Source organism: Bidens hawaiensis, unplaced genomic scaffold (genome assembly GCF_021521415.1).
Source record: "Bidens hawaiensis isolate Kalapana, Puna unplaced genomic scaffold, B.hawaiensis_p1.1 tig00008759_1, whole genome shotgun sequence".
Lineage (NCBI taxonomy): Eukaryota > Viridiplantae > Streptophyta > Magnoliopsida > Asterales > Asteraceae > Bidens > Bidens hawaiensis.
In genome coordinates, this window is record NW_027491631.1 from 87183 (window position 1) to 112787 (window position 25605).

The window sequence follows — 25605 nt, forward strand, 5'->3', positions numbered from 1 at the left end:
AATAACAACACACAACAATAAATCTAAAAATACTATAGGGTTTGTGAACCCAATTTTCCTACCCAAAGCTCGAAACCTAGCTTTTGACAGCGACGTTCCCAACCAACCCGATTTCCTTAACCCGAGAACATCCATGATACCCTAAGAAGAAAAAGGGCTAGGATTTAAATTTTTTTTATACCCAAAAATACTTCATGAGTTAGGTTTGATGGAACACGACAATCCATAATCGAGAAATTTAACTTAAATTTTTTAGACAAATACAAACAAAAGCTAATTAAAGGACACCCGTAATTCATCGGAGGCACCGAAACTCGTCCTTGGTTTAGATCAAGAAACACGTGTGTGATAAAGATACAGCCCATGATTGATGAAAGTAACTAATATCTGACATGAACATTAAAGAACATTTCAACTCCACATGTTGCCAGTCCGATATTCTTGTCGGTATCATTCTCAACAAACACAGCTATGAGAAAATAAAATGCCCATTCCATCAAATATTTACATAACAAACATCTTAACACAAAATTTTGTTTCATCATATGTAGTTAATAATATATATTGAAACCAAATTATGATTAAAGCACTAATACATATTTTAAATTTTAAAGGGTTTTAACTTTTTACTATTTTAATTATTTTATATATACGCCCTGTGAATCTATTATGGGATTATTGTAATTTTGGGTAGAGTATTTGGATCTAAATTTAAAGCTAATAAATTCTGATACGAACATGTTAACACGACATATCTATAAACAGAATAACAGGTTTAACACGACATATCTATTAACAGAATAACAGGTTTGGGTTTGAGTACGAGGATGAGGATTATTTAGAAACATGTTTAATGGTAAGAAGTTTGAAGCTTATATTGAAAACTTTTTTCTGGTGATTTAACTCATAACTCAGATTTCACACTATGTTTTATACATCAAATCCCTAAGTAATTAACATCAACTTAACTCTTGGAAAACTATTGTTAACAAAGGCAACACTAATATTAATTTAGCTATACCGGCCTAAAGACAGCGCAGCGTTAACATCCAACCGCCATGCATAACCACCGCACCGCATCCGCCACACGTCGCAAGGTGCGGTGACAGTTAACGCGGACGCAGCTCGCTCCGTCCCCCACGTCACCTTCACCTTGCACGTGAACGCCGGTAGAGACACCGGCATCATCACTCGATTAAACTTCTTCACCACCACTGTCGTTGTCTCATCCGTACCACCACCAGCCGTCATCTCCCGGTACGCCTTATTAGTCCACACCACCGTGTCACGAGCGTTGGTGATGAACGATGGACACGTATCCATGTCCATGTTCATCACCTGGACCTGATCCGTCACCCCTAGACGGTCACTGTTCACCCACGCCTCGGTCACGCATTCCACTGTCACAAAAGACGTTACAATAGTCTTTTGTGACTGTGGTGGTGACAGGGATGTTGTCACCTGACTGTCACCTATTTTGTTGAAGTTCAACAACATAGGTGACTGTCTCTTGCAGTTGATAGATGGAGACACTAGATCTCGAGTTTCACTAGGAGAACTCGTCTGCCACGAGTTAGACGAGTTCTCCTTCCGATCTGGTGTCTCTGGCATCAAAGACAGTGTCACCACACCAGAACTCTCACCAGAAGAAGCGGAAATCTTCCGTTTCTTGGAACCACTGTTTGTCCCCATATCTTTCTTCTTTTTGTTAACCCGAACGTACTTTCGCTTGCGTCGTCGGGTCTTACCCGAGCCCTCGCTTTGCTCAACCGTGGAGCAACTAGAACCAGATCCAGCAGCCATGGGTTTGGGTGCAATAGGTCTATACTTGAGCATTATTCTCTCCACCTTTGACATGCCATAAGGCCCATAACATATCTCACCAAAGCCGCCGCCACCGGGAGAGTATCTAGCAACACAGCCACCACCTCTGCCGTCCATATTCTCACACACCACCTTCTTGTGTTTCTATCACTAGTGAGTTTGGTATAGATTTGATAATGGTAATGGTGCGCATATAAAGGACTCCGTCTAACGTTTTCTGCTTAGTTTTCTAACTTTAATAAAATATTTTAATATGTTGTGTGTTTTATGGAAACATAAATTCTGCCTAATATTGCCGGTTTATTACAAGCGTAAAAAATTTCATGTGAATCTTTTTTTAACAACATTTGAAATTATCTTATCTAAGTGAGTTTTTTTGGAATGGGATGTCAGACAAATTTTGGCACTAGTCTGACTAACCCGGAAACTTCATCAAAAAGGATACCATCACTGTGAAGAAACACCCTTGAGCATTGGCGAAGTTTGATTGAGGCCCAGGGGTAGCTGGGGCCCCCTTGTTTTTGTGCGCAGTAGTGTAAATTTACCCGTTTTCGGCCGAAAATTTGAACCCGGTCCTCCTTGTTTGTGAAATTTTGTATAAGTTTTGAGCTTGGCCCCCCGATGTCTTAGTCTAAACTTCGCCTCTACCCTTAAGTCGGCTAGTAAACCAGAGTCTCAACCAGTTGGACTGCCCAAGTCCTTTTGTGTGTAAATTTTAGCTTTGGTTCTTAAACAAATGCTTGATTGGTTGATATTAGTTATAAGGGTAGATTTGGTGATGGTAAAAAAAAACAAGTATTTTATTGAATGTTTAAATGTTCAAGTAGTATTTATAAAACCTAATCATAATATATTATATATTATATATTATATTAACTAGTGAGCAACAAAACAGTCGCAATAGAAATTTGCGATCGGAAAAGAGTGCTCATGAATTTAGCGTCCCATAAAAATAGACGTTAAGTTAGCGAACGAGCACAACTTGTCTCAAAACAAACGCATTATGTGGTAAATTCAATCGCTAGTTTAGAGAAAGATATTATTATCGGTTAATCTATCATTTTATTCGACATTAAATTGAACCTCTAATTTAGTATTTAAGGCAAATAGTTGTAGGTAAAAGAAAAAGAAAAGAATAATTAAACTTAGGTTTTGAGAAGATTATGAATTAAGAAGATTTTGTCACTGGTTTATATTATATATAATAATTCTATGTAAAAACTATTGTTATTTTTAACATGACATGAGACTGCTTTAGAAAGTGACCCACACTTGACAAACTTATTAGTTGGTATACCTTCCAATTTAATGTTAAAAAAATGTAAGATTTTATCAAGGCAGGTTCTAAATCTAACACCCATATATGTAAGTGAGTTTTTTTGGAATGGGATGTCAGACAAATTTTGGCACTAGTCTGACTAACCCGGAAACTTCATCAAAAAGGATACCATCACTGTGAAGAAACACCCTTGAGCATTGGCGAAGTTTGATTGAGGCCCAGGGGTAGCTGGGGCCTCCTTGTTTTTGTGCGCAGTAGTGTAAATTTACCCGTTTTCGGCCGAAAATTTGAACCCGGTCCTCCTTGTTTGTGAAATTTTGTATAAGTTTTGAGCTTGGCCCCCCGATGTCTTAGTCTAAACTTCGCCTCTACCCTTAAGTCGGCTAGTAAACCAGAGTCTCAACCAGTTGGACTGCCCAAGTCCTTTTGTGTGTAAATTTTAGCTTTGGTTCTTAAACAAATGCTTGATTGGTTGATATTAGTTATAAGGGTAGATTTGGTGATGGTAAAAAAAAACAAGTATTTTATTGAATGTTTAAATGTTCAAGTAGTATTTATAAAACCTAATCATAATATATTATATATTATATTAACTAGTGAGCAACAAAACAGTCGCAATAGAAATTTGCGATCGGAAAAGAGTGCTCATGAATTTAGCGTCCCATAAAAATAGACGTTAAGTTAGCGAACGAGCACAACTTGTCTCAAAACAAACGCATTATGTGGTAAATTCAATCGCTAGTTTAGAGAAAGATATTATTATCGGTTAATCTATCATTTTATTCGACATTAAATTGAACCTCTAATTTAGTATTTAAGGCAAATAGTTGTAGGTAAAAGAAAAAGAAAAGAATAATTAAACTTAGGTTTTGAGAAGATTATGAATTAAGAAGATTTTGTCACTGGTTTATATTATATATAATAATTCTATGTAAAAACTATTGTTATTTTTAACATGACATGAGACTGCTTTAGAAAGTGACCCACACTTGACAAACTTATTAGTTGGTATACCTTCCAATTTAATGTTAAAAAAATGTAAGATTTTATCAAGGCAGGTTCTAAATCTAACACCCATATATGTAAGTGAGTTTTTTTGGAATGGGATGTCAGACAAATTTTGGCACTAGTCTGACTAACCCGGAAACTTCATCAAAAAGGATACCATCACTGTGAAGAAACACCCTTGAGCATTGGCGAAGTTTGATTGAGGCCCAGGGGTAGCTGGGGCCCCCTTGTTTTTGTGCGCAGTAGTGTAAATTTACCCGTTTTCGGCCGAAAATTTGAACCCGGTCCTCCTTGTTTGTGAAATTTTGTATAAGTTTTGAGCTTGGCCCCCCGATGTCTTAGTCTAAACTTCGCCTCTACCCTTAAGTCGGCTAGTAAACCAGAGTCTCAACCAGTTGGACTGCCCAAGTCCTTTTGTGTGTAAATTTTAGCTTTGGTTCTTAAACAAATGCTTGATTGGTTGATATTAGTTATAAGGGTAGATTTGGTGATGGTAAAAAAAAACAAGTATTTTATTGAATGTTTAAATGTTCAAGTAGTATTTATAAAACCTAATCATAATATATTATATATTATATTAACTAGTGAGCAACAAAACAGTCGCAATAGAAATTTGCGATCGGAAAAGAGTGCTCATGAATTTAGCGTCCCATAAAAATAGACGTTAAGTTAGCGAACGAGCACAACTTGTCTCAAAACAAACGCATTATGTGGTAAATTCAATCGCTAGTTTAGAGAAAGATATTATTATCGGTTAATCTATCATTTTATTCGACATTAAATTGAACCTCTAATTTAGTATTTAAGGCAAATAGTTGTAGGTAAAAGAAAAAGAAAAGAATAATTAAACTTAGGTTTTGAGAAGATTATGAATTAAGAAGATTTTGTCACTGGTTTATATTATATATAATAATTCTATGTAAAAACTATTGTTATTTTTAACATGACATGAGACTGCTTTAGAAAGTGACCCACACTTGACAAACTTATTAGTTGGTATACCTTCCAATTTAATGTTAAAAAAATGTAAGATTTTATCAAGGCAGGTTCTAAATCTAACACCCATATATGTAAGTGAGTTTTTTTGGAATGGGATGTCAGACAAATTTTGGCACTAGTCTGACTAACCCGGAAACTTCATCAAAAAGGATACCATCACTGTGAAGAAACACCCTTGAGCATTGGCGAAGTTTGATTGAGGCCCAGGGGTAGCTGGGGCCCCCTTGTTTTTGTGCGCAGTAGTGTAAATTTACCCGTTTTCGGCCGAAAATTTGAACCCGGTCCTCCTTGTTTGTGAAATTTTGTATAAGTTTTGAGCTTGGCCCCCCGATGTCTTAGTCTAAACTTCGCCTCTACCCTTAAGTCGGCTAGTAAACCAGAGTCTCAACCAGTTGGACTGCCCAAGTCCTTTTGTGTGTAAATTTTAGCTTTGGTTCTTAAACAAATGCTTGATTGGTTGATATTAGTTATAAGGGTAGATTTGGTGATGGTAAAAAAAAACAAGTATTTTATTGAATGTTTAAATGTTCAAGTAGTATTTATAAAACCTAATCATAATATATTATATATTATATATTATATTAACTAGTGAGCAACAAAACAGTCGCAATAGAAATTTGCGATCGGAAAAGAGTGCTCATGAATTTAGCGTCCCATAAAAATAGACGTTAAGTTAGCGAACGAGCACAACTTGTCTCAAAACAAACGCATTATGTGGTAAATTCAATCGCTAGTTTAGAGAAAGATATTATTATCGGTTAATCTATCATTTTATTCGACATTAAATTGAACCTCTAATTTAGTATTTAAGGCAAATAGTTGTAGGTAAAAGAAAAAGAAAAGAATAATTAAACTTAGGTTTTGAGAAGATTATGAATTAAGAAGATTTTGTCACTGGTTTATATTATATATAATAATTCTATGTAAAAACTATTGTTATTTTTAACATGACATGAGACTGCTTTAGAAAGTGACCCACACTTGACAAACTTATTAGTTGGTATACCTTCCAATTTAATGTTAAAAAAATGTAAGATTTTATCAAGGCAGGTTCTAAATCTAACACCCATGTATGTAAGTGAGTTTTTTTGGAATGGGATGTCAGACAAATTTTGGCACTAGTCTGACTAACCCGGAAACTTCATCAAAAAGGATACCATCACTGTGAAGAAACACCCTTGAGCATTGGCGAAGTTTGATTGAGGCCCAGGGGTAGCTGGGGCCCCCTTGTTTTTGTGCGCAGTAGTGTAAATTTACCCGTTTTCGGCCGAAAATTTGAACCCGGTCCTCCTTGTTTGTGAAATTTTGTATAAGTTTTGAGCTTGGCCCCCCGATGTCTTAGTCTAAACTTCGCCTCTACCCTTAAGTCGGCTAGTAAACCAGAGTCTCAACCAGTTGGACTGCCCAAGTCCTTTTGTGTGTAAATTTTAGCTTTGGTTCTTAAACAAATGCTTGATTGGTTGATATTAGTTATAAGGGTAGATTTGGTGATGGTAAAAAAAAACAAGTATTTTATTGAATGTTTAAATGTTCAAGTAGTATTTATAAAACCTAATCATAATATATTATATATTATATTAACTAGTGAGCAACAAAACAGTCGCAATAGAAATTTGCGATCGGAAAAGAGTGCTCATGAATTTAGCGTCCCATAAAAATAGACGTTAAGTTAGCGAACGAGCACAACTTGTCTCAAAACAAACGCATTATGTGGTAAATTCAATCGCTAGTTTAGAGAAAGATATTATTATCGGTTAATCTATCATTTTATTCGACATTAAATTGAACCTCTAATTTAGTATTTAAGGCAAATAGTTGTAGGTAAAAGAAAAAGAAAAGAATAATTAAACTTAGGTTTTGAGAAGATTATGAATTAAGAAGATTTTGTCACTGGTTTATATTATATATAATAATTCTATGTAAAAACTATTGTTATTTTTAACATGACATGAGACTGCTTTAGAAAGTGACCCACACTTGACAAACTTATTAGTTGGTATACCTTCCAATTTAATGTTAAAAAAATGTAAGATTTTATCAAGGCAGGTTCTAAATCTAACACCCATATATGTCTTTCTTTCTAGATGATATGTTCAGATCTTATTCTTATCATTGGTGATATAAAGAGATGCCTAGAATCAAGACACGTATGTAACATATGCGTACCACGTGTGACGACATCGGTTCAAACCCTTCACCCCTTAAACCGGCCGAATAATATTAATTTAAAACCCGGGAACAAAAAACCAGACAACACCGGGTTGGTTGAAACTGAAACGTGGCGATACAACCAAACATCATAGTCACGCAATCACGCATGTTTCACAAACAGCAAGAAAGTATCATGTGGGCCCCATAGGCCAGATTTTTGGCCAATTAGATTGCAAGTAGTGTCCCGTACTGGGGCACGTAAGCTACTACTCCTGGATGTTCGTGTACTATTGGACTTTTTTGGATTTCCTGATAAGGCAAGTTGGGGTCGGGTAAACGGGTCTTGATATGGACACGTGGTCCAATCACTTTTTTGTAGGGCTCCTTTTGGTTTGTTGTGTGTGTGTTTTGATTCCTGATATTGAGACCCTAGGATTTTTCCACGGTTTTTTATATTATTTGTAATTAACTTTGGGAGACTAGCTTGTACGTAAAATGATTATTGATGTAACGATATTTTGGTAACTTAATAATTAAATGTTATTGATATTTTTATAAAAAGATGTTTATATTAAATATAAAAGTTTAAACTCATTTTTAATTTGTGTAATATATGATTAAAATACATATACTAAATGGTTAAAATGTCCTAGATTTATTACGTGTTACATTATTAACGGATTCTTTTATTTTACGTGTTGCACAACACTCTATTCAGGTAGATGGTCCATATGGGGCTGGATTCTTCATCAAGTGACGTCATAATGTTAGTCGTCTAGTTTCATGTGTCAGTTCGTCTTTTGTTATTTCACCCAACTCATATGACTTTAGTTCGTCCATAGTGATCAATTAAGAAACTTATTCCATAGTATCAGGTAATGGGCCAACGGTATCTAACTATAGATCGATTTGTGGATGGTGTCATACATTTGTGATGAGTGGTCCATTTCTAAATCCGATTTCTTAGATATTTCGGTCTCTTGGTGGCTGCCAACATAATCTCAATGTATCCCTTCATGTTACTTTTTTATATACTGATTCAGTTAAAAATAATAAGATTTCGGAAGGCATTGATCCTGAGTGAATCATATGAAAACTAAAAAATGACATGCATTGTTGGAGGAAAAGAGGTACAATTGTTAATTTCAAAATATAAAATATAAATGTAGTTTGCTTTAAATATAAACCCAATATTTAGGCGAAACTAGAGATTAATTCACAATAACGGGAGCTCTAGTGGTTATATCCGGGCATGGCGCATAGGATACGGCTTGGATAGTTCGGTGAATTTGAAGAATTGTTATGGGACATTATATTCATTAACAACACACAATGAACAATATGTACAACAGAAAGTGAGAGATCAATAGGTTAGATTCCTTAATTACTACTAAAAAGCTAGGCATTTGTCACTTTAAAAAAAACATGGTAAATAGCTAATTGTTTATATATACAACTAGTTTTTATCCCCCGTACTACGGGGTTGTTTTATAGTGTTTGTTTTAATATTTATTTATTTTTTGAATTTATATTTTTTTTATTATATGAAAATTAATAATATACTTATGGTTTGATGATAAATTGTTTCACAAATAAATGAGATGTTGTAACCCGGTTTAAAAGCTATATGGTTTTGATGAGACCCAAGACCGTTTATTTTTTTAATATAAAATTGGTTTTTTAATTATAAATAATATTTATGAAATTTAATAATATACTTATGGTTTGATAAGACCCAAGACATGTTTATTTTTTTACCATTAAATTGGTTTTTTTAATTTAAATAATATATATATATATATATATCTTTTTAAAATAAATAAGATATTAATTTTTAGTATGTCCTATTTTGTAGGATTTTTACATCAATAATTTGGTGAGAATGATTTTTTATTTAATGATATATTATAACCCGTTTAAGGAATATCTGGGTTTGGTAAAACCCATACCCATGAATTCAGCTCAAATGCATGAGAAGCCTCCATTTAAAAATCAAGCAAATATGGTGATTTCAAAAAAAGAGGGAGCGACCACATCGCGACACGTAGGATTTTTATGTTTTCATTTATATATATTATAGATTAGCAAAAATTCTTTGCATATAGGGTTGTATATGATACATATATCTTTGTACATTTCTTAATATGTTATAATGTTTGTATATTTTTTTCCATGCTACAAATTTAAAGAAGTCAATAAATGGGTTCCTCACTCCAACATGGCACATATTGCCATGTAGTATATATGCAACCATAAAATATTTTTCTTTCCTCTTGTTTTTTTCTCCTTCTTTTGGTTAACGCCCAGGATAAGTCAATCATGTCTGGTCCGAATTGGATTTGAGCGTTCAATTGTCCAAAATACGGCTCATATCTGTTCATGTGGTACCGTCGGCCCGCCGAACGCGTGAATTACAATTTTTTTTGTTTAACGTTTCGATCTAGATTTTGTAAGTTATCACTCTTTCACTTTTTTGCGTGTCAACAAAATCGTGCATGGATCAACGTTTACACATTTATTTTTTTGTCTGCTTAATGGCCCCGTTGCAACACGCAAAACGTAAGTTGACTTAGTTATTTGTTTCTATGTTAAGTTCTGTGTGGTTCAACCTTTTTACATGTACTTTTCTTTTTTATTAATGGTTCACACAAATGTTAATTGATGATATATGGAGAGGCCGATGTGATCGAAGGCGGTGGTGGTGACTTTGTGTTTTCAAGTGGAGTGGGTGTATAATTTATATCTCATAATTTAGTCTTTTGTATCGAATTATAGTTATTAAACATATATTTGAAAGTAGCAAAATATTCATAAATCTGTTATAACTTCATATTCTATTAACATCATACGGTTCATAAATCCGGTCTAACCAGCAATAATTCTTATAAACTATATATAATGGTTGAATCAAACCCATAATACTCGTTTAGTACTGTATGAAGATGGATCACTTAAATTAAATGTGGATATCTACCAATATATAAAAGTCAGAGTTGTTGGCTATGGAACCATAAGATGTTGACAAGCAAAAATATGAGCCACAAAGGTATTAATGTGTACCCTTTAATGTGTCCTAGATGTGGACCCGATTGGAAATTGAAGGACCTTGTGTTTGTTGGTTGCACCTCAACAAAGAAAATATGTCTAGCACTAGAAGAATTAATCTTGGCATCTGCCCACGATCTCTATAGCGACGACTAAGGGTTATCGGCATTAACAAGCATGTAGATCGGTTTTTAGTTTTTTTACCAAACAAACTTTATAGTCACAATATGTCGTCGCTATAGAGTCCAATGGGGTTTTGGAAAATCTATGCTTCAAAATGAAATGTTTAGTGGGTTTAGGTAAAAATCAACTTGTTTTTATACTTTTATATTCGTACGAATATAGTGATAATAAAGTCATTTTTATCTTTTTTTTAGTTTTTCACTTGCAGTGACTATAAAGGTTTTTATATTTCATTTTCTTCTTTCATTTTCTATACTCGAATAAGTGATTAAGTAAAACGACGTCGTATACTTCCCTATACTGAGGAATACTCGTCACTGCCAGGTCAACTAGAGTCAACTCTAATACAGCCACATCGCAACCTCCACATCATCCCAAATCAGTCTCACTTATCTTTAGATAGTCGATACACCCATCTCAGCCCCAAAATCAACCACCACCGTTCATTAGTCCAATATGTGTATATTATCGTGTATGCACGTTTGAATGTATGTACGTATATGTGTTTGTATATACGTATATAACTAAATAAAGTTGTTTTAGTCACGACCTTTAGGTGATCTTGTAGCTAGGTGTATCCCATAAATAATCGACCTTCAGCAACGTCATCATTGTAGGTGTTCCCATTGACTACTAAGCTTTAGCCACGACATGTTGTTGGAGCACAAGCTGTACGCACTAAGCTTTGGCAAGAAACACCATAGTAAGCACATGTCATGGAAATAGGTGATAAATCCCTATACCGACGATATGTCGTCCTAAAACCCTAAAAGTTATCGCTAAAGGTTCAAATCCTTGTAGCCACGACCCTACATCACCACCCACCACCATCACCGCCCGCCACAATAATGTAATTACAACCTATAAGTTTATACTAATATATATGTACTTATTTTAATGGTTATAAATCTCAATAAGCTTTGCTTCTAGTCCCTTTTTATCTTGCAAGTATATTTATAATCCTATTAGTTAAAATTTTTTTCTTATTTAACACTATATGTTTCTGTATTTAAATTCCGGCCATTTTAATACTATTTTAATTGAATTGAATACTTTACAATATAATAATGTTTTTGATTTATTTGCCACCTAGTACTTCAGTTCAGCTTTATTTGTTTGTATGGATAGGGATCACCTAGCTATTCCATCCTTGTGACTGGGTTGGTAACAAAGTAACCCTCACGATTGACAACAATTCAGGTCATGCCATTTGTTATATGTATAAGTTGTTTTATACTTTGTGGTAACTGAGCAGATAAGAACATAAATTTGCTTGGTCATAAATAGCCAATAAGTCTCTATACCAATTTTGCTGCTGCGCTCTAAATCACGATATTTTGATGATATATATGTATACCTACAAGAGGTAGTTATGGTGTAAACTATAAAAAGAACAAAAGAAAAACAACTGTATCCAAAAAGTATTAGAAGCTGCTCGAAGTGTCACTTGTTTTTTAAGGTATTGGTTAATTATGGTAGCAAAAAGTTAAAAGTTAGAACGTGAAAATTCAAATCATGAGACACCCTTATTCGAATTTCGGGAAATTGTTAAATTCCAACTATTTTAAAAGTCTATGCGTTAAAAATCATGGCGCACCCATACTGAATCCTGATGCATCGTTAAATTTTAACAAGCTTAATATATCGGTGTGAAAGTTATATTAGAATTAAAGATTAAAAAAAATGCTGAAAATACAGGTTATTAATAGTTAAAAAGTATAAGTTAAAAAGCTTCTTCTTCTTCTTCTTCTTCTTCTTCTTCTTCTTCTTCTTCTTCTTCTTCTTCTTCTTCTTCTTCTTCTTCTTCTTCTTTAAATGAAGTTTTCTTGTTATGTTGAACAGATATATTATCACCAAACATACATACATACATATATATATACATATATATATATATATATATATATATATATATATATATTCTGTTCAAGATATAATTTAATACGAGCTAGGCTAAACGTACCCCTCTCGTGTACTTGTCATACCCTCTCCCCTATACTTTTAATTCATTTAACAAATTTATTTGACATATTACTACCCGGCCTCTTAACATTTTTTGTAAAACTTATCATAATAGTAATATTGATTATTTTTTATAAAGATTTTTTTAATTTTCTCTCCTTTTATGTTTATTATTCTTTATCATAATAATAATAATAATAGTATTTATTATATATTTAAGGAAATAATGATATAATCTCTTTATAAAAACAATAAAACGATTTGTATATTTTTATCTTATCATATGTCTTCCGCCGACAAAATAAATCTTTTGAATATATTTTGTTAAGTTCGGGCGTATAAGATTATTGTCACATTATAAAAGAACCAACTTGTTGGTCAAGTTGATGTTGTCTAATCTCTTTTAATGATTTAAAAAATGCGTTTTTTAAAAAAAAAACTTGTTAGCTCTCTCTCTTCAAATTATTAAAACAAACCATACTCTAAATGATTGAAACACTTTTTTAATAAACGGTATTAAAACACTCTAAAGAAATACTCTTTAAAGAATAAAAAAAAAACTTTTTAAATAATAATCATAATAAAAGATAATAAAATGGTAAAGGAAAAACAAAAATGTCTAAATTGTATTAATGCAGAATTTGAGAGAGTGAGTATGTTTAGTAAAAATGAATGAGAGAGAGGTACGTTTAGCAACACCCAACCCATATTTGGTATGGATTTAGAATTTTGAATGGAAGAAAATTGGCTAAAAATGTTTAGCTATAAATGGAAGTTTTAAAAAGGGTGATTAATTTGGCAATGCTTTTTCTCTTTAGATAATGTTACTTCAAGCTATGTATAGCAAGGGAAAAAAAAGTCTTGATCTCAAAATATATATGCAAACGACGAACTCAGGCAAAACCCATAGAATAGTCTTTGCTGGTCAAATATCGTGATGTCTAAAACCCAGGAGTGGTATTCGAACTTGTGACTTCAAACAATACGAACCCTTCTGAGACCTAAGGTAAACAGAGGCGGACTTAATTGAATGGGAGGGGTAGCACCCACTACCCCACAAATTTTCCAACAAAGTTATTTTTGATTTATTTCTTTTTTGTGTTTTATGTATTACGTTATCCTTGAAATTATATTACGTTACCTATAAAAAATTTTGAAACCCCACAAGACCACAACAATAGTTTCCAAAGTTAAAAAAACCAGCTATTAATTTAACTTGAAATCCATGGTATTTAGGGATTTGTTGAAACATAGAGAAAGAAGAGTGGGGATATAGAAATGTGGTTAAATCAAATCGGTAAGTTAGAAACAAATTTAATATTAACCCTTTCTAGTTTAGCATAATTATAAATTATACACTTTAGTTTGATTAAAATTTTAAATTACCTTATAGTTAAACATTTCATATTTCTAATTCCTGAATTCTAGTTAAATTGTATGATTAATAATATGTTTTGTTGTTAGATTATTTGACTGATTTATAATATTTTTTTAATTTGTTACTTTTGGTTTACAAATGTCTTTTATATTCTTATTTAATTAAATGCTGAAATCACTCATTAAAAAATATGTGTTTAAGCTAGTTAAAAGATAACATATCGTTGTATTATTATTAAGTATGAATAATTTTACAATATTGTTAAGGAAATAAGTTTAGGTTATTTTGGCCCAACCCATTTTAAACCGAGTTGTTTCGATATACGTATTTTTGCCCCCAGATAAAAAATAATGGACTCGTCAGTTCAATTGGATGCATACGTGTACCCACCACTGGTACGCATGTAACACGAAACTGGGCCTCTAGGTGCTAAGCGCGTAACCGGGTGCTTGTACGAGCTAAACGCATAATTAGGCCCCCAGTAAACGTGAAACTGGTAAAAAAATTTCTTAATGTACGATTAAGAAAAAAATATATGCTACCCCTAAAACAATTGTTTAGCTCCGTCACCGAAGGTAAACAGACGTATGCATGAACTAGAACTGAATCATTGTTTAAAAATATAAATAACTGTGACAATAGTCAATTTCAGGTTAACCTCGTTAACTCAACTCCGTTAATTCAAACTTTAAGATCGTTGAATCTATAACGCATACTTCATTACATTTAAACTAGGGTTTAAATGACGCTTAACACTTACTACATGTGTAGTAGTCTTTCGGGATTTGCACCGAAACGCAAACGATTGAGGAATAAACGAAGCACACTAAAACACTAATGATGTGATAACTATGTGTTAGGATTATGTGTTATATTATTGTCATGATTATGTGCAAGTTAGGATAGAATGTTCTAGAAAAACAACACTTGAAAGTAGAAGGACTAGAGTGTAACTTGTTTGTTTATAAATATATCACTAATAAACAAACCCTAACCTATTATTCTAAACCTACAACACCACCGATCGGCTCTCTCTCCCTCTCTTGACCCACGGCTGCCGTCCACCATCACACACATATACACATCAAATCAAGAGATTAATCCAAGAACTAGGTGCTAGGAAGGTATACTTGATCATCTCTTACCTCTTTGTTGTTTAATTTTGATGTTTGATGGGTTGTGTGAAAACCCTAAATCGGCCGATCTTGTATGTATGTGATTGTTATGATTCTTGTTAGTTGGATAATAGATTGATAACTAGATTGATATTGATACATGATTGATTGTTGTTCTTGATTTGAATTAAAACACAAACCCTAATCTTGTATGTATGGTGTGATTGATATGCATGGATAGTAGTTATAGTGTCTAGAGGGTTATATGGATGCATGATAGTTCATAGATTGTTATTATGATGAGTTTTGATGTGAACAGATTCTGGACAGAACGTATATACGATGTTTAACTGACTGTAACGAAGTGTAAACGTGAAAATTGATTGAGATTGTGGGTACTGCAGTAAACTAGGTTGAGTCTAGTTTCTATGAAGTATAAATTCGTAATTTTTGGATAAGTGGAAGTATACTTTTATGATTTTACAAAAACGTGATGCAAAGCTGAGCTGTTAGACCTGCTGTTAGGTTATGTTGTAAATGTTATATCTCATGAACTACGAGACCAATTGGGTTGGTTCCACTTCTGGAGGTTGACTCACTGAGTTAGGAACCAAACCCAAGTGGTCTTGCATTTATTGGATTTTTCGTTTAACGGGAATTGCAAATAACATTCTGATGTGCATGAATCTGACTGATATAAGTTAGCTGTAATGTTTTGATCATTATGAACAATCTATATGGAATAAAAATAAGATAAAAGATGTTCTGGAAACCTAAGATATGTATGCTCCTGTGGTAATTTTTGGTAAATTAATTGAGACGTTATAATCGGTAAACTAGTGCAATCTTTCAAGTAGAAATTCTGTCATAACGAAACTAGCTGCTGAGTTGTATAGGAATGCATGAAATATGATAGTTTTTATATAATTGTTGTATTTTGACCAAAATACCCTTGCGGGGAATAGTTGCTAGTTGATTGCCATGAATTGACCAAATTGCCCTTATGGGGAATAATGGTTAGTTAGTCTTTGTTTGTTGACCAAAATGCCCCTACGGGAATAATTGCTAATAAGTATGTTATTAATACGTGACACGAAAGTAATTGCTCACTCATGTATCGTATCACAATTTTACTTGTTTAAGTCACAAACGATTCACAAACGAAACACGAAACATGTTACGTGCATAGGTATTATGTGCCGAGTCTAGAGACTCGTTAAACATTCCGATACTTAGAAAATCTCTTTGTTATTTTAGAACGCTAGAGAGTTTTCTACGACGCGCATCACTCGGTGATCTAGATCGGATATTCTTCGCAAACAGTGAGTTCACTTACCCCACTCTTAAACTGTTTTCAAACGTTTTTCACTTGGGGGAGATAACATACTCCGATAAACATATTTTCTGAGATAAACGCATATGAAAGATTTTGTTATAAATTATATATCACTTGTAAAGGCTAAGCGGCATACGTAACATTTGAAGTCCCACACATCGGACCGGTTAATATTTGGAATAGCGAGTCACTTTTGGGTAGTACTACTGGGTTTGACAAACCCCACCCGACGCTAAGCTCAACTGGAGGTTGAGTGGGTGTAAATTTTGGCTAACACTTACCATGGTCTGGAGGACCTGGTGACGGGCACTTGATAAACAGTCAGCTTCGGTCGCGAACCACTTAGCGATACTTGTTGTATAGATTAGCTACCTATCGATATATAATTTGACATAACACTATCTGGTAATGCAAAACACTTAAACGCTGTAACGTGGTTACACACTTAAACGCTGTAACGTGGTTACACACTTAAACGCTGTAACGTGGTTACACACTTAAACGCCGTAACGTGGTTACGCAACACTTAAACGCCGTAACGTGGTTACGCAACACTGAAACGCCGTAACGAGGTTACGCAGAACGCTAAACGATTTATCTTATATAACTTGTGAACTCACCAACCTTGTGTTGACACTTTTAGTATGTTATTCTCAGGTAGCCGAGGCGGGCGCGCGGTTTAGGAGCATGCATTAAATGAAAACACTTTTATTCTGCAAACTTATTTTTAACAGTTATCTTTGGTTTTAAGTCGTCCTGCGTGACGCAGCTTTTGAATTAAGGTTTTTACGCTTCCGCACTTATTTGCATTTAAACGTTTTTATGGTTTGATTATAACTGATGATTCCGATCCTGCCAGTTCACACCCTCTGACGGTAAAACTCCGTTAGTGGATTTTGAGGGTGTGACAGATTGGTATCAGAGCCATTGGTTATAGCGAACTAGAAACTGCATGCATACTAGACTATAACCGCGACGACCCATTAGTTATAATGATACGCACTGCATAGGTTTGTGTAGTCTTGAAATCTTATTTCCTTATCTCCTTCACTCATACGCGCGCATATACCCGGCTTACCTGTAGGAATGTCGACGCCACCCTCATCATCATCCGATTCGATGACGCATGCTCACGGGAAGGAACCTCAGTTACCTACCGCCTCGCCACCCCGTGTAGTCCCGGAACTCGAAGCTCCTGCACCAAAGAGGTACCGCCTATCCGGAGGCTTGTATGACAACAACGTTAGCTGGGAATGGTACCCCAACATGATCAGACGTATGGTCTATCGCGAACAAGTTCCCCCGTTGCCTCACCCGAACCATCCTGCTTATCCCAACACCCTACCACCCATAACCGAACCTGTAGAGCGAGTTCTCGCAGCTGTCGTTTCTTGTTTGGAGCGTGATGTGGGTTACATGCGCTACACGAGAGAGAACGTTTCCAGACTGTTTAAAGACGGAACCGAGACTAAGGAGGAGATTGCCCGCATGGCAGCGGCAATGAAAGATATGCAAGAGACTAGTGAGCAACAAATGAAGATCATGAGAAAGATGCAAGCCGAGATGATAGACTTGCAAGAGCAACTCCAAGTAGCAAGGACCCGAACCGAGATAGCTTTAGAGCGTTGCGATGTCTTACAGATGCAACTTGCTCAGAACGCAGCGGAACCTGAGGCAGAGCCTGAAGGGGAAACCGAGGAAAATCCCGAGGAGGAACCGGAGGAAGAACCGGCTGAGCCAGAGGCACACTCGGACGTGTCCTCAGGCGACGACATCTCGGGATGATAATACCTAGATGGCTGGAAGAAACGCTGGTCGAGGACGTGGTAACATCAGCTTGACTACAGCTGAACTCCAAACTCTGCTGAATGACCATGTTGCTGCCGCTTTAGCTGCACACGTTCAAAATCAAACAGGAGGTCCGAATGGAGCATGTACCTTCAAGAACTACTTAGACTGCAAGCCCAGTACGTTTAAGGGCACTGAGGGAGCTATAGGCTTCCTGCGTTGGGCTGAGAAGGCCGAGTCGGCCTTTGAGATGTGTAATTGTCCCCCTGCCAGTAGGGTCAAATTCGCTGCTGGGACACTTGAGGATTCCGCCCTCACTTGGTGGAATTCGAACGTCCAGATCCTTGGATTGGAACTGGCTAACGCGATGAACTGGGAGGAGTTCAAAAACATGATGCGAGAGGAGTACTGTCCGAGGGAAGAAATTTCGAAGTTAGAGTCGGAGTTTTGGTCGTTGAAAATGGTGGGTTCAGAGATTGAAAGCTACACTACTCGTTCGCACGAGTTGGCAGTGATGTGTCCGCGGATGGTGGATCCGCCGAGCAAGAGAATAGAGATGTACATTAATGGGTTAGCACCACAGATTCAGGGTATGGTGACGTCTTCCAGACCAGCCACGATCCAACAAGCGATCCGTTTGGCTCACAAACTGACGGATCAGGCTGTGACCCAGGGTGCGTTACCACCGAGGGGTTCGACTGTTAAATCCCGTGACAACCCGAGTAATGACCACGTCAGCAACAGTAACAACAACAGCAACCCGAACAGCGGGAAGAGAAAGTTTGACAACACCAGATCTTCATCCTCAAACCTCCCACCGCAACACCACTACCGTAAGCCCGAATTTACTCGGAGTTTCAACACTCAGAATCACAACAACAACAACAACGGTAGCGGGCAGGTTTCGAGCGGATATGTTGAGAAATATCCAAAGTGCAACAGGTGCAACTTTCATCATGTTGGTCAATGTGACCGTGTCAAGTGTCAAAGATGCGGAAAGATAGGTCATCAAGCGAAGGAATGTAGAGGAGACCTTGCGGCGAAGGGTGCTCCTAAGCCACCGATGACGACTAAGGGATGTTTTGAATGTGGACAGGAAGGTCATTTCCGGAAGGATTGCCCCAAGCTGAAACATAATGACAACAATGGGGGCAATGGAAGTGGCAGTAATGGTGGAGGAAATGGCAAAGGAAGAGCGTTTGTGATTGGATCAGGTCAAGCCCGCAGAGATCCGCATGTGGTGTCTGGTAAGTTCCCTGTAAACGATTGTTTTGCTTCTGTTTTGTTTGACACTGGAGCTGATAGGAGTTTTGTGTCAAAGGCCTTTAGCCAACTTTTAAACCTTACTCCAACCCCGTTAGACGCTAAGTTTCCTGTTGAATTAGCTAACGGTAAAAACTGTAATAACAACTCATATACTTGCGGGATGTAAGTTGAAACTGTCAGGTCATGTCTTTGACATCGACCTTATTCCTTTTACGCTTAGTAGTTTCGATGTCGTTGTCGGCATGGACTGGTTATCCGAGAACCGAGCGGAGATTATATGCCATGATAAGATAGTCCATATTACCACCCCTTCTGGCGAGATCATTTCGGTCCGAGGCGAGAGAAGCGGCATGACCACCAGCGTCATTACCCTTATGAAGGCGCAGAAGTATTTACGAAAGGGTCATCCGGCAATTTTGGCGCAGATTGTTGAGAAACCCGCGGAGGAGAAACGAATTGAAGACATACCGGTTGTGCGAGACTTCCCGGAAGTTTTCCCGGAGGATTTACCTGGACTCCCTCCTATTCGTCAAGTCGAATTTCAGATCGAGTTGACACCCGGTGCAGCACCCATAGCACGAGCCCCGTATCGGCTCGCACCGGCGGAACTTCAGGAGTTGTCCACCCAGTTGCAAGATTTGTTGGATAAAGGTTTTATCCGACCTAGCTCATCGCCATGGGGAGCCCCTGTCTTGTTTGTCCGAAAGAAAGACGGGACTTTCCGAATGTGCATCGACTACCGGGAGTTGAACAAGATGACGGTCAAGAACCGTTATCCTTTACCCCGAATTGATGATTTGTTTGACCAGCTTCAGGGATCGAGTTACTACTCGAAGATCGATCTACGATCCGGTTATCACCAGCTGAGAGTGCGCGAAGAAGATATTTCAAAAACGGCTTTCAGAACACGGTATGGTCACTACGAGTTTTCGGTTATGCCTTTTGGCCTAACCAACGCACCAGCCGTATTTATGGATCTCATGAATCGAGTATGCAAGGAGTACCTCGACAAGTTCGTGATTGTTTTCATCGATGATATTCTCGTCTATTCCAAGAACGAGACTGACCACGAAGAGCACTTAAGGATAATTCTGGAACTACTGAAGAAGGAACAACTGTATGCTAAACTCTCGAAATGTGAATTCTGGCTTCGCGAGGTTCACTTTTTAGGACATGTGATCAACGAGAATGGTATCCATGTCGATCCCGGTAAGGTAGAGGCCATCAAAAACTGGGAAGCACCTAAGACTCCGACTGAGGTGCGACAATTCCTAGGACTGGCCGGCTACTATCGGCGTTTCATCGAGGGATTTTCAAAGATTGCTCAACCCCTCACCGCTTTGACTCACAAGGGCACTAAGTACAACTGGGGTGACGCGCAAGAATCCGCTTTTCAACTGTTGAAAACCAAGCTTTGTAGCGCCCCTATTTTAGCTCTCCCCGAGGGAACGGAAAACTTTGAGGTACACTGTGACGCATCTATACAAGGTCTCGGTTGTGTGCTGATGCAACTCGAGAAGGTTATAGCCTACGCCTCTAGACAACTACGGGTTCACGAGAAGAACTACACGACCCATGATTTGGAACTCGGAGCTGTGGTGTTTGCTCTTAAGATATGGAGGCATTACTTGTACGGTACCAAGTTTACCATTTACACCGACCACAAGAGTCTCCAACATATCTACGATCAGAAGGAGCTGAACATGCGACAGCGTCGTTGGGTCGAGCTGCTTAAAGATTACGATTGTGCCATCAAGTACCACCCTGGCAAGGCCAATGTGGTGGCCGACGCCCTCAGCAGAAAGGAAACAGATAAACCCAGACGGGTGAGAGCATTGCAACTCACGATTCATGCCAGCTTACCCGATCAGATTCGCGATGCGCAACTGGAAGCTTTGAAAGATGATAATCTTCTGTCGGAACTCATGCGGGGCATGAACAAGCAACTTGAAACCAGATCGGACGGGGCCCGATATTTTGAGAACCGGATTTGGGTTCCACGATACGGAGAGTTGAGAACTCTAGTAATTGACGAAGCTCATAAGTCCCGATATTCTATCCACCCTGGCTCAGATAAAATGTATCATGATTTAAAGGCACTTTACTGGTGGCCGAACATGAAAGCCGACATTGCCACCTACGTGAGCAAATGCTTGACTTGTGCCAGAGTCAAGATAGAATACCAGAAACCATCTGGTCTACTGCAACAACCGGAACTCCCAATGTGGAAATGGGAACACATCTCAATGGACTTTATTACGGGTTTGCCTAAAACACCGACGGGATGCGATACCATCTGGGTGATCGTTGACCGGTTGACTAAATCGGCGCACTTCCTAGCGATTAAGGAAACAGACAAAATGGAAAGACTGACTCGTGTCTACATGAAGGAAGTAGTGTCGAGACACGGAGTGTCTGTCTCGATCATTTCCGATCGAGATTCTCGTTTTACCTCACACTTTTGGAAGTCGCTGCAAAGCGCACTGGGCACACGTCTCGATATGAGTACCGCATACCATCCTCAGACGGATGGGCAAAGTGAACGGACTATTCAGACCCTGGAGGATATGTTGCGTGCATGCGTCTTAGATTTCGGAAAAAGTTGGGAACCCCACTTACCCTTGGTAGAGTTTTCGTATAATAACAGCTACCACACAAGTATTAAGGTAGCGCCGTTTGAAGCGCTGTACGGACGGAAGTGTCGATCACCACTCTGCTGGGCAGAGGTGGGTGATAGCCAAATCACTGGTCCGGAACTGGTACTCGAAACCTCGGAAAAGATTGTTCAAATCCGAAATCGCATGGCAGCAGCACGAGATCGCCAAAAGAGTTACGCCGACAAGCGCCGAAAACCTCTCGAATTTCAAGTAAACGATCGAGTGTTACTCAAAGTCTCACCCTGGAAGGGTGTGGTTCGCTTTGGTAAGCGAAACAAACTCAACCCACGATATGTTGGTCCGTACCGGATAACTGAGCGCATTGGTCCGGTGGCGTACCGACTGGACCTACCAACAGAACTCAGTGGCGTACACGATGTATTCCACGTATCAAATTTGAAGAAATGCCTATCTGATGAAACCCAAGTAGTCCCTTTGGAGGAACTACAAGTTAATGAACAGTTACGGTTCATTGAGGAACCAGTCGAGGTTTTGGATTGGGAAACCCAAACGCTCAAACACAGCAAAATTCCAATTGTTAAGGTTCGTTGGAACTCGAGACGTGGACCGGAGTTCACATGGGAACGCGAGGATCACATGATGAAAAAGTATCCTCACCTTTTTGAAGGGCTAACCAAACACCGAAAACCGCGAAACCCGGCAAACCGTCAAACATCACCGGAGGTATGAACTAAATTTCGGGACGAAATTTCTTTCTACTAGGGGATGATATGACAAACTGAAAATCTTTCTTACTTTTTCAGGCTCTCATCACGACTTGACTCAAATTTTCGGGACGAAAATTCTTTAACATGGGAATGATGTGACAATCGTCAATTTCAGGTTAACCTCGTTAACTCAACTCCGTTAATTCAAACTTTAAGATCGTTGAATCTATAACGCATACTTCATTACATTTAAACTAGGGTTTAAATGACGCTTAACACTTACTACATGTGTAGTAGTCTTTCGGGATTTGCACCGAAACGCAAACGATTGAGGAATAAACGAAGCACACTAAAACACTAATGATGTGATAACTATGTGTTAGGATTATGTGTTATATTATTGTCATGATTATGTGCAAGTTAGGATAGAATGTTCTAGAAAAACAACACTTGAAAGTAGAAGGACTAGAGTGCAACTTGTTTGTTTATAAATATATCACTAATAAACAAACCCTAACCTATTATTCTAAACCTACAACACCACCGATCGGCTCTCTCTCCCTCTCTTGACCCACGGCTGCCGTCCACCATCACACACATATACACATCAAATCAAGAGATTAATCCAAGAACTAGGTGCTAGGAAGGTATACTTGATCATCTCTTACCTCTTTGTTGTTTAATTTTGATGTTTGATGGGTTGTGTGAAAACCCTAAATCGGCCGATCTTGTATGTATGTGATTGTTATGATTCTTGTTAGTTGGATAATAGATTGATAACTAGATTGATATTGATACATGATTGATTGTTGTTCTTGATTTGAATTAAAACACAAACCCTAATCTTGTATGTATGGTGTGATTGATATGCATGGATAGTAGTTATAGTGTCTAGAGGGTTATATGGATGCATGATAGTTCATAGATTGTTATTATGATGAGTTTTGATGTGAACAGATTCTGGACAGAACGTATATACGATGTTTAACTGACTGTAACGAAGTGTAAACGTGAAAATTGATTGAGATTGTGGGTACTGCAGTAAACTAGGTTGAGTCTAGTTTCTATGAAGTATAAATTCGTAATTTTTGGATAAGTGGAAGTATACTTTTATGATTTTACAAAAACGTGATGCAAAGCTGAGCTGTTAGACCTGCTGTTAGGTTATGTTGTAAATGTTATATCTCATGAACTACGAGACCAATTGGGTTGGTTCCACTTCTGGAGGTTGACTCACTGAGTTAGGAACCAAACCCAAGTGGTCTTGCATTTATTGGATTTTTCGTTTAACGGGAATTGCAAATAACATTCTGATGTGCATGAATCTGACTGATATAAGTTAGCTGTAATGTTTTGATCATTATGAACAATCTATATGGAATAAAAATAAGATAAAAGATGTTCTGGAAACCTAAGATATGTATGCTCCTGTGGTAATTTTTGGTAAATTAATTGAGACGTTATAATCGGTAAACTAGTGCAATCTTTCAAGTAGAAATTCTGTCATAACGAAACTAGCTGCTGAGTTGTATAGGAATGCATGAAATATGATAGTTTTTATATAATTGTTGTATTTTGACCAAAATACCCTTGCGGGGAATAGTTGCTAGTTGATTGCCATGAATTGACCAAATTGCCCTTATGGGGAATAATGGTTAGTTAGTCTTTGTTTGTTGACCAAAATGCCCCTACGGGAATAATTGCTAATAAGTATGTTATTAATACGTGACACGAAAGTAATTGCTCACTCATGTATCGTATCACAATTTTACTTGTTTAAGTCACACACGATTCACAAACGAAACACGAAACATGTTACGTGCATAGGTATTATGTGCCGAGTCTAGAGACTCGTTAAACATTCCGATACTTAGAAAATCTCTTTGTTATTTTAGAACGCTAGAGAGTTTTCTACGACGCGCATCACTCGGTGATCTAGATCGGATATTCTTCGCAAACAGTGAGTTCACTTACCCCACTCTTAAACTGTTTTCAAACGTTTTTCACTTGGGGGAGATAACATACTCCGATAAACATATTTTCTGAGATAAACGCATATGAAAGATTTTGTTATAAATTATATATCACTTGTAAAGGCTAAGCGGCATACGTAACATTTGAAGTCCCACACATCGGACCGGTTAATATTTGGAATAGCGAGTCACTTTTGGGTAGTACTACTGGGTTTGACAAACCCCACCCGACGCTAAGCTCAACTGGAGGTTGAGTGGGTGTAAATTTTGGCTAACACTTACCATGGTCTGGAGGACCTGGTGACGGGCACTTGATAAACAGTCAGCTTCGGTCGCGAACCACTTAGCGATACTTGTTGTATAGATTAGCTACCTATCGATATATAATTTGACATAACACTATCTGGTAATGCAAAACACTTAAACGCTGTAACGTGGTTACACACTTAAACGCTGTAACGTGGTTACACACTTAAACGCTGTAACGTGGTTACACACTTAAACGCCGTAACGTGGTTACGCAACACTTAAACGCCGTAACGTGGTTACGCAACACTGAAACGCCGTAACGAGGTTACGCAGAACGCTAAACGATTTATCTTATATAACTTGTGAACTCACCAACCTTGTGTTGACACTTTTAGTATGTTATTCTCAGGTAGCCGAGGCGGGCGCGCGGTTTAGGAGCATGCATTAAATGAAAACACTTTTATTCTGCAAACTTATTTTTAACAGTTATCTTTGGTTTTAAGTCGTCCTGCGTGACGCAGCTTTTGAATTAAGGTTTTTACGCTTCCGCACTTATTTGCATTTAAACGTTTTTATGGTTTGATTATAACTGATGATTCCGATCCTGCCAGTTCACACCCTCTGACGGTAAAACTCCGTTAGTGGATTTTGAGGGTGTGACAATAACTTAGTCTGCACGACTCTCTCTAACGTTGACATGTCATAGTTAATCCGGATGAGTCAT

The 25605-nt window shown here is 37.4% G+C and overlaps 1 protein-coding gene across 1 annotated transcript; it reads right to left on the reverse strand.

Moving 5' to 3' along the window:
* Nucleotides 1-1011: 1011 nt before the first annotated feature.
* Nucleotides 1012-1941, reverse strand: LOC143529819 (uncharacterized). Its single transcript, XM_077025523.1, has one exon. The coding sequence runs from the start codon at nucleotides 1939-1941 to the stop codon at nucleotides 1012-1014; it is 930 nt and encodes a 309-aa protein (XP_076881638.1).
* Between the last annotated feature and the right edge of the window lie 23664 nt (nucleotides 1942-25605).

What these genes read in the sequence shown, in the direction of transcription:
- LOC143529819 (XM_077025523.1), bottom strand. Translation starts at nt 1,941, where the DNA reads ATGGACGGCAGAGGTGGTGGCTGTGTTGCTAGATACTCTCCCGGTGGC.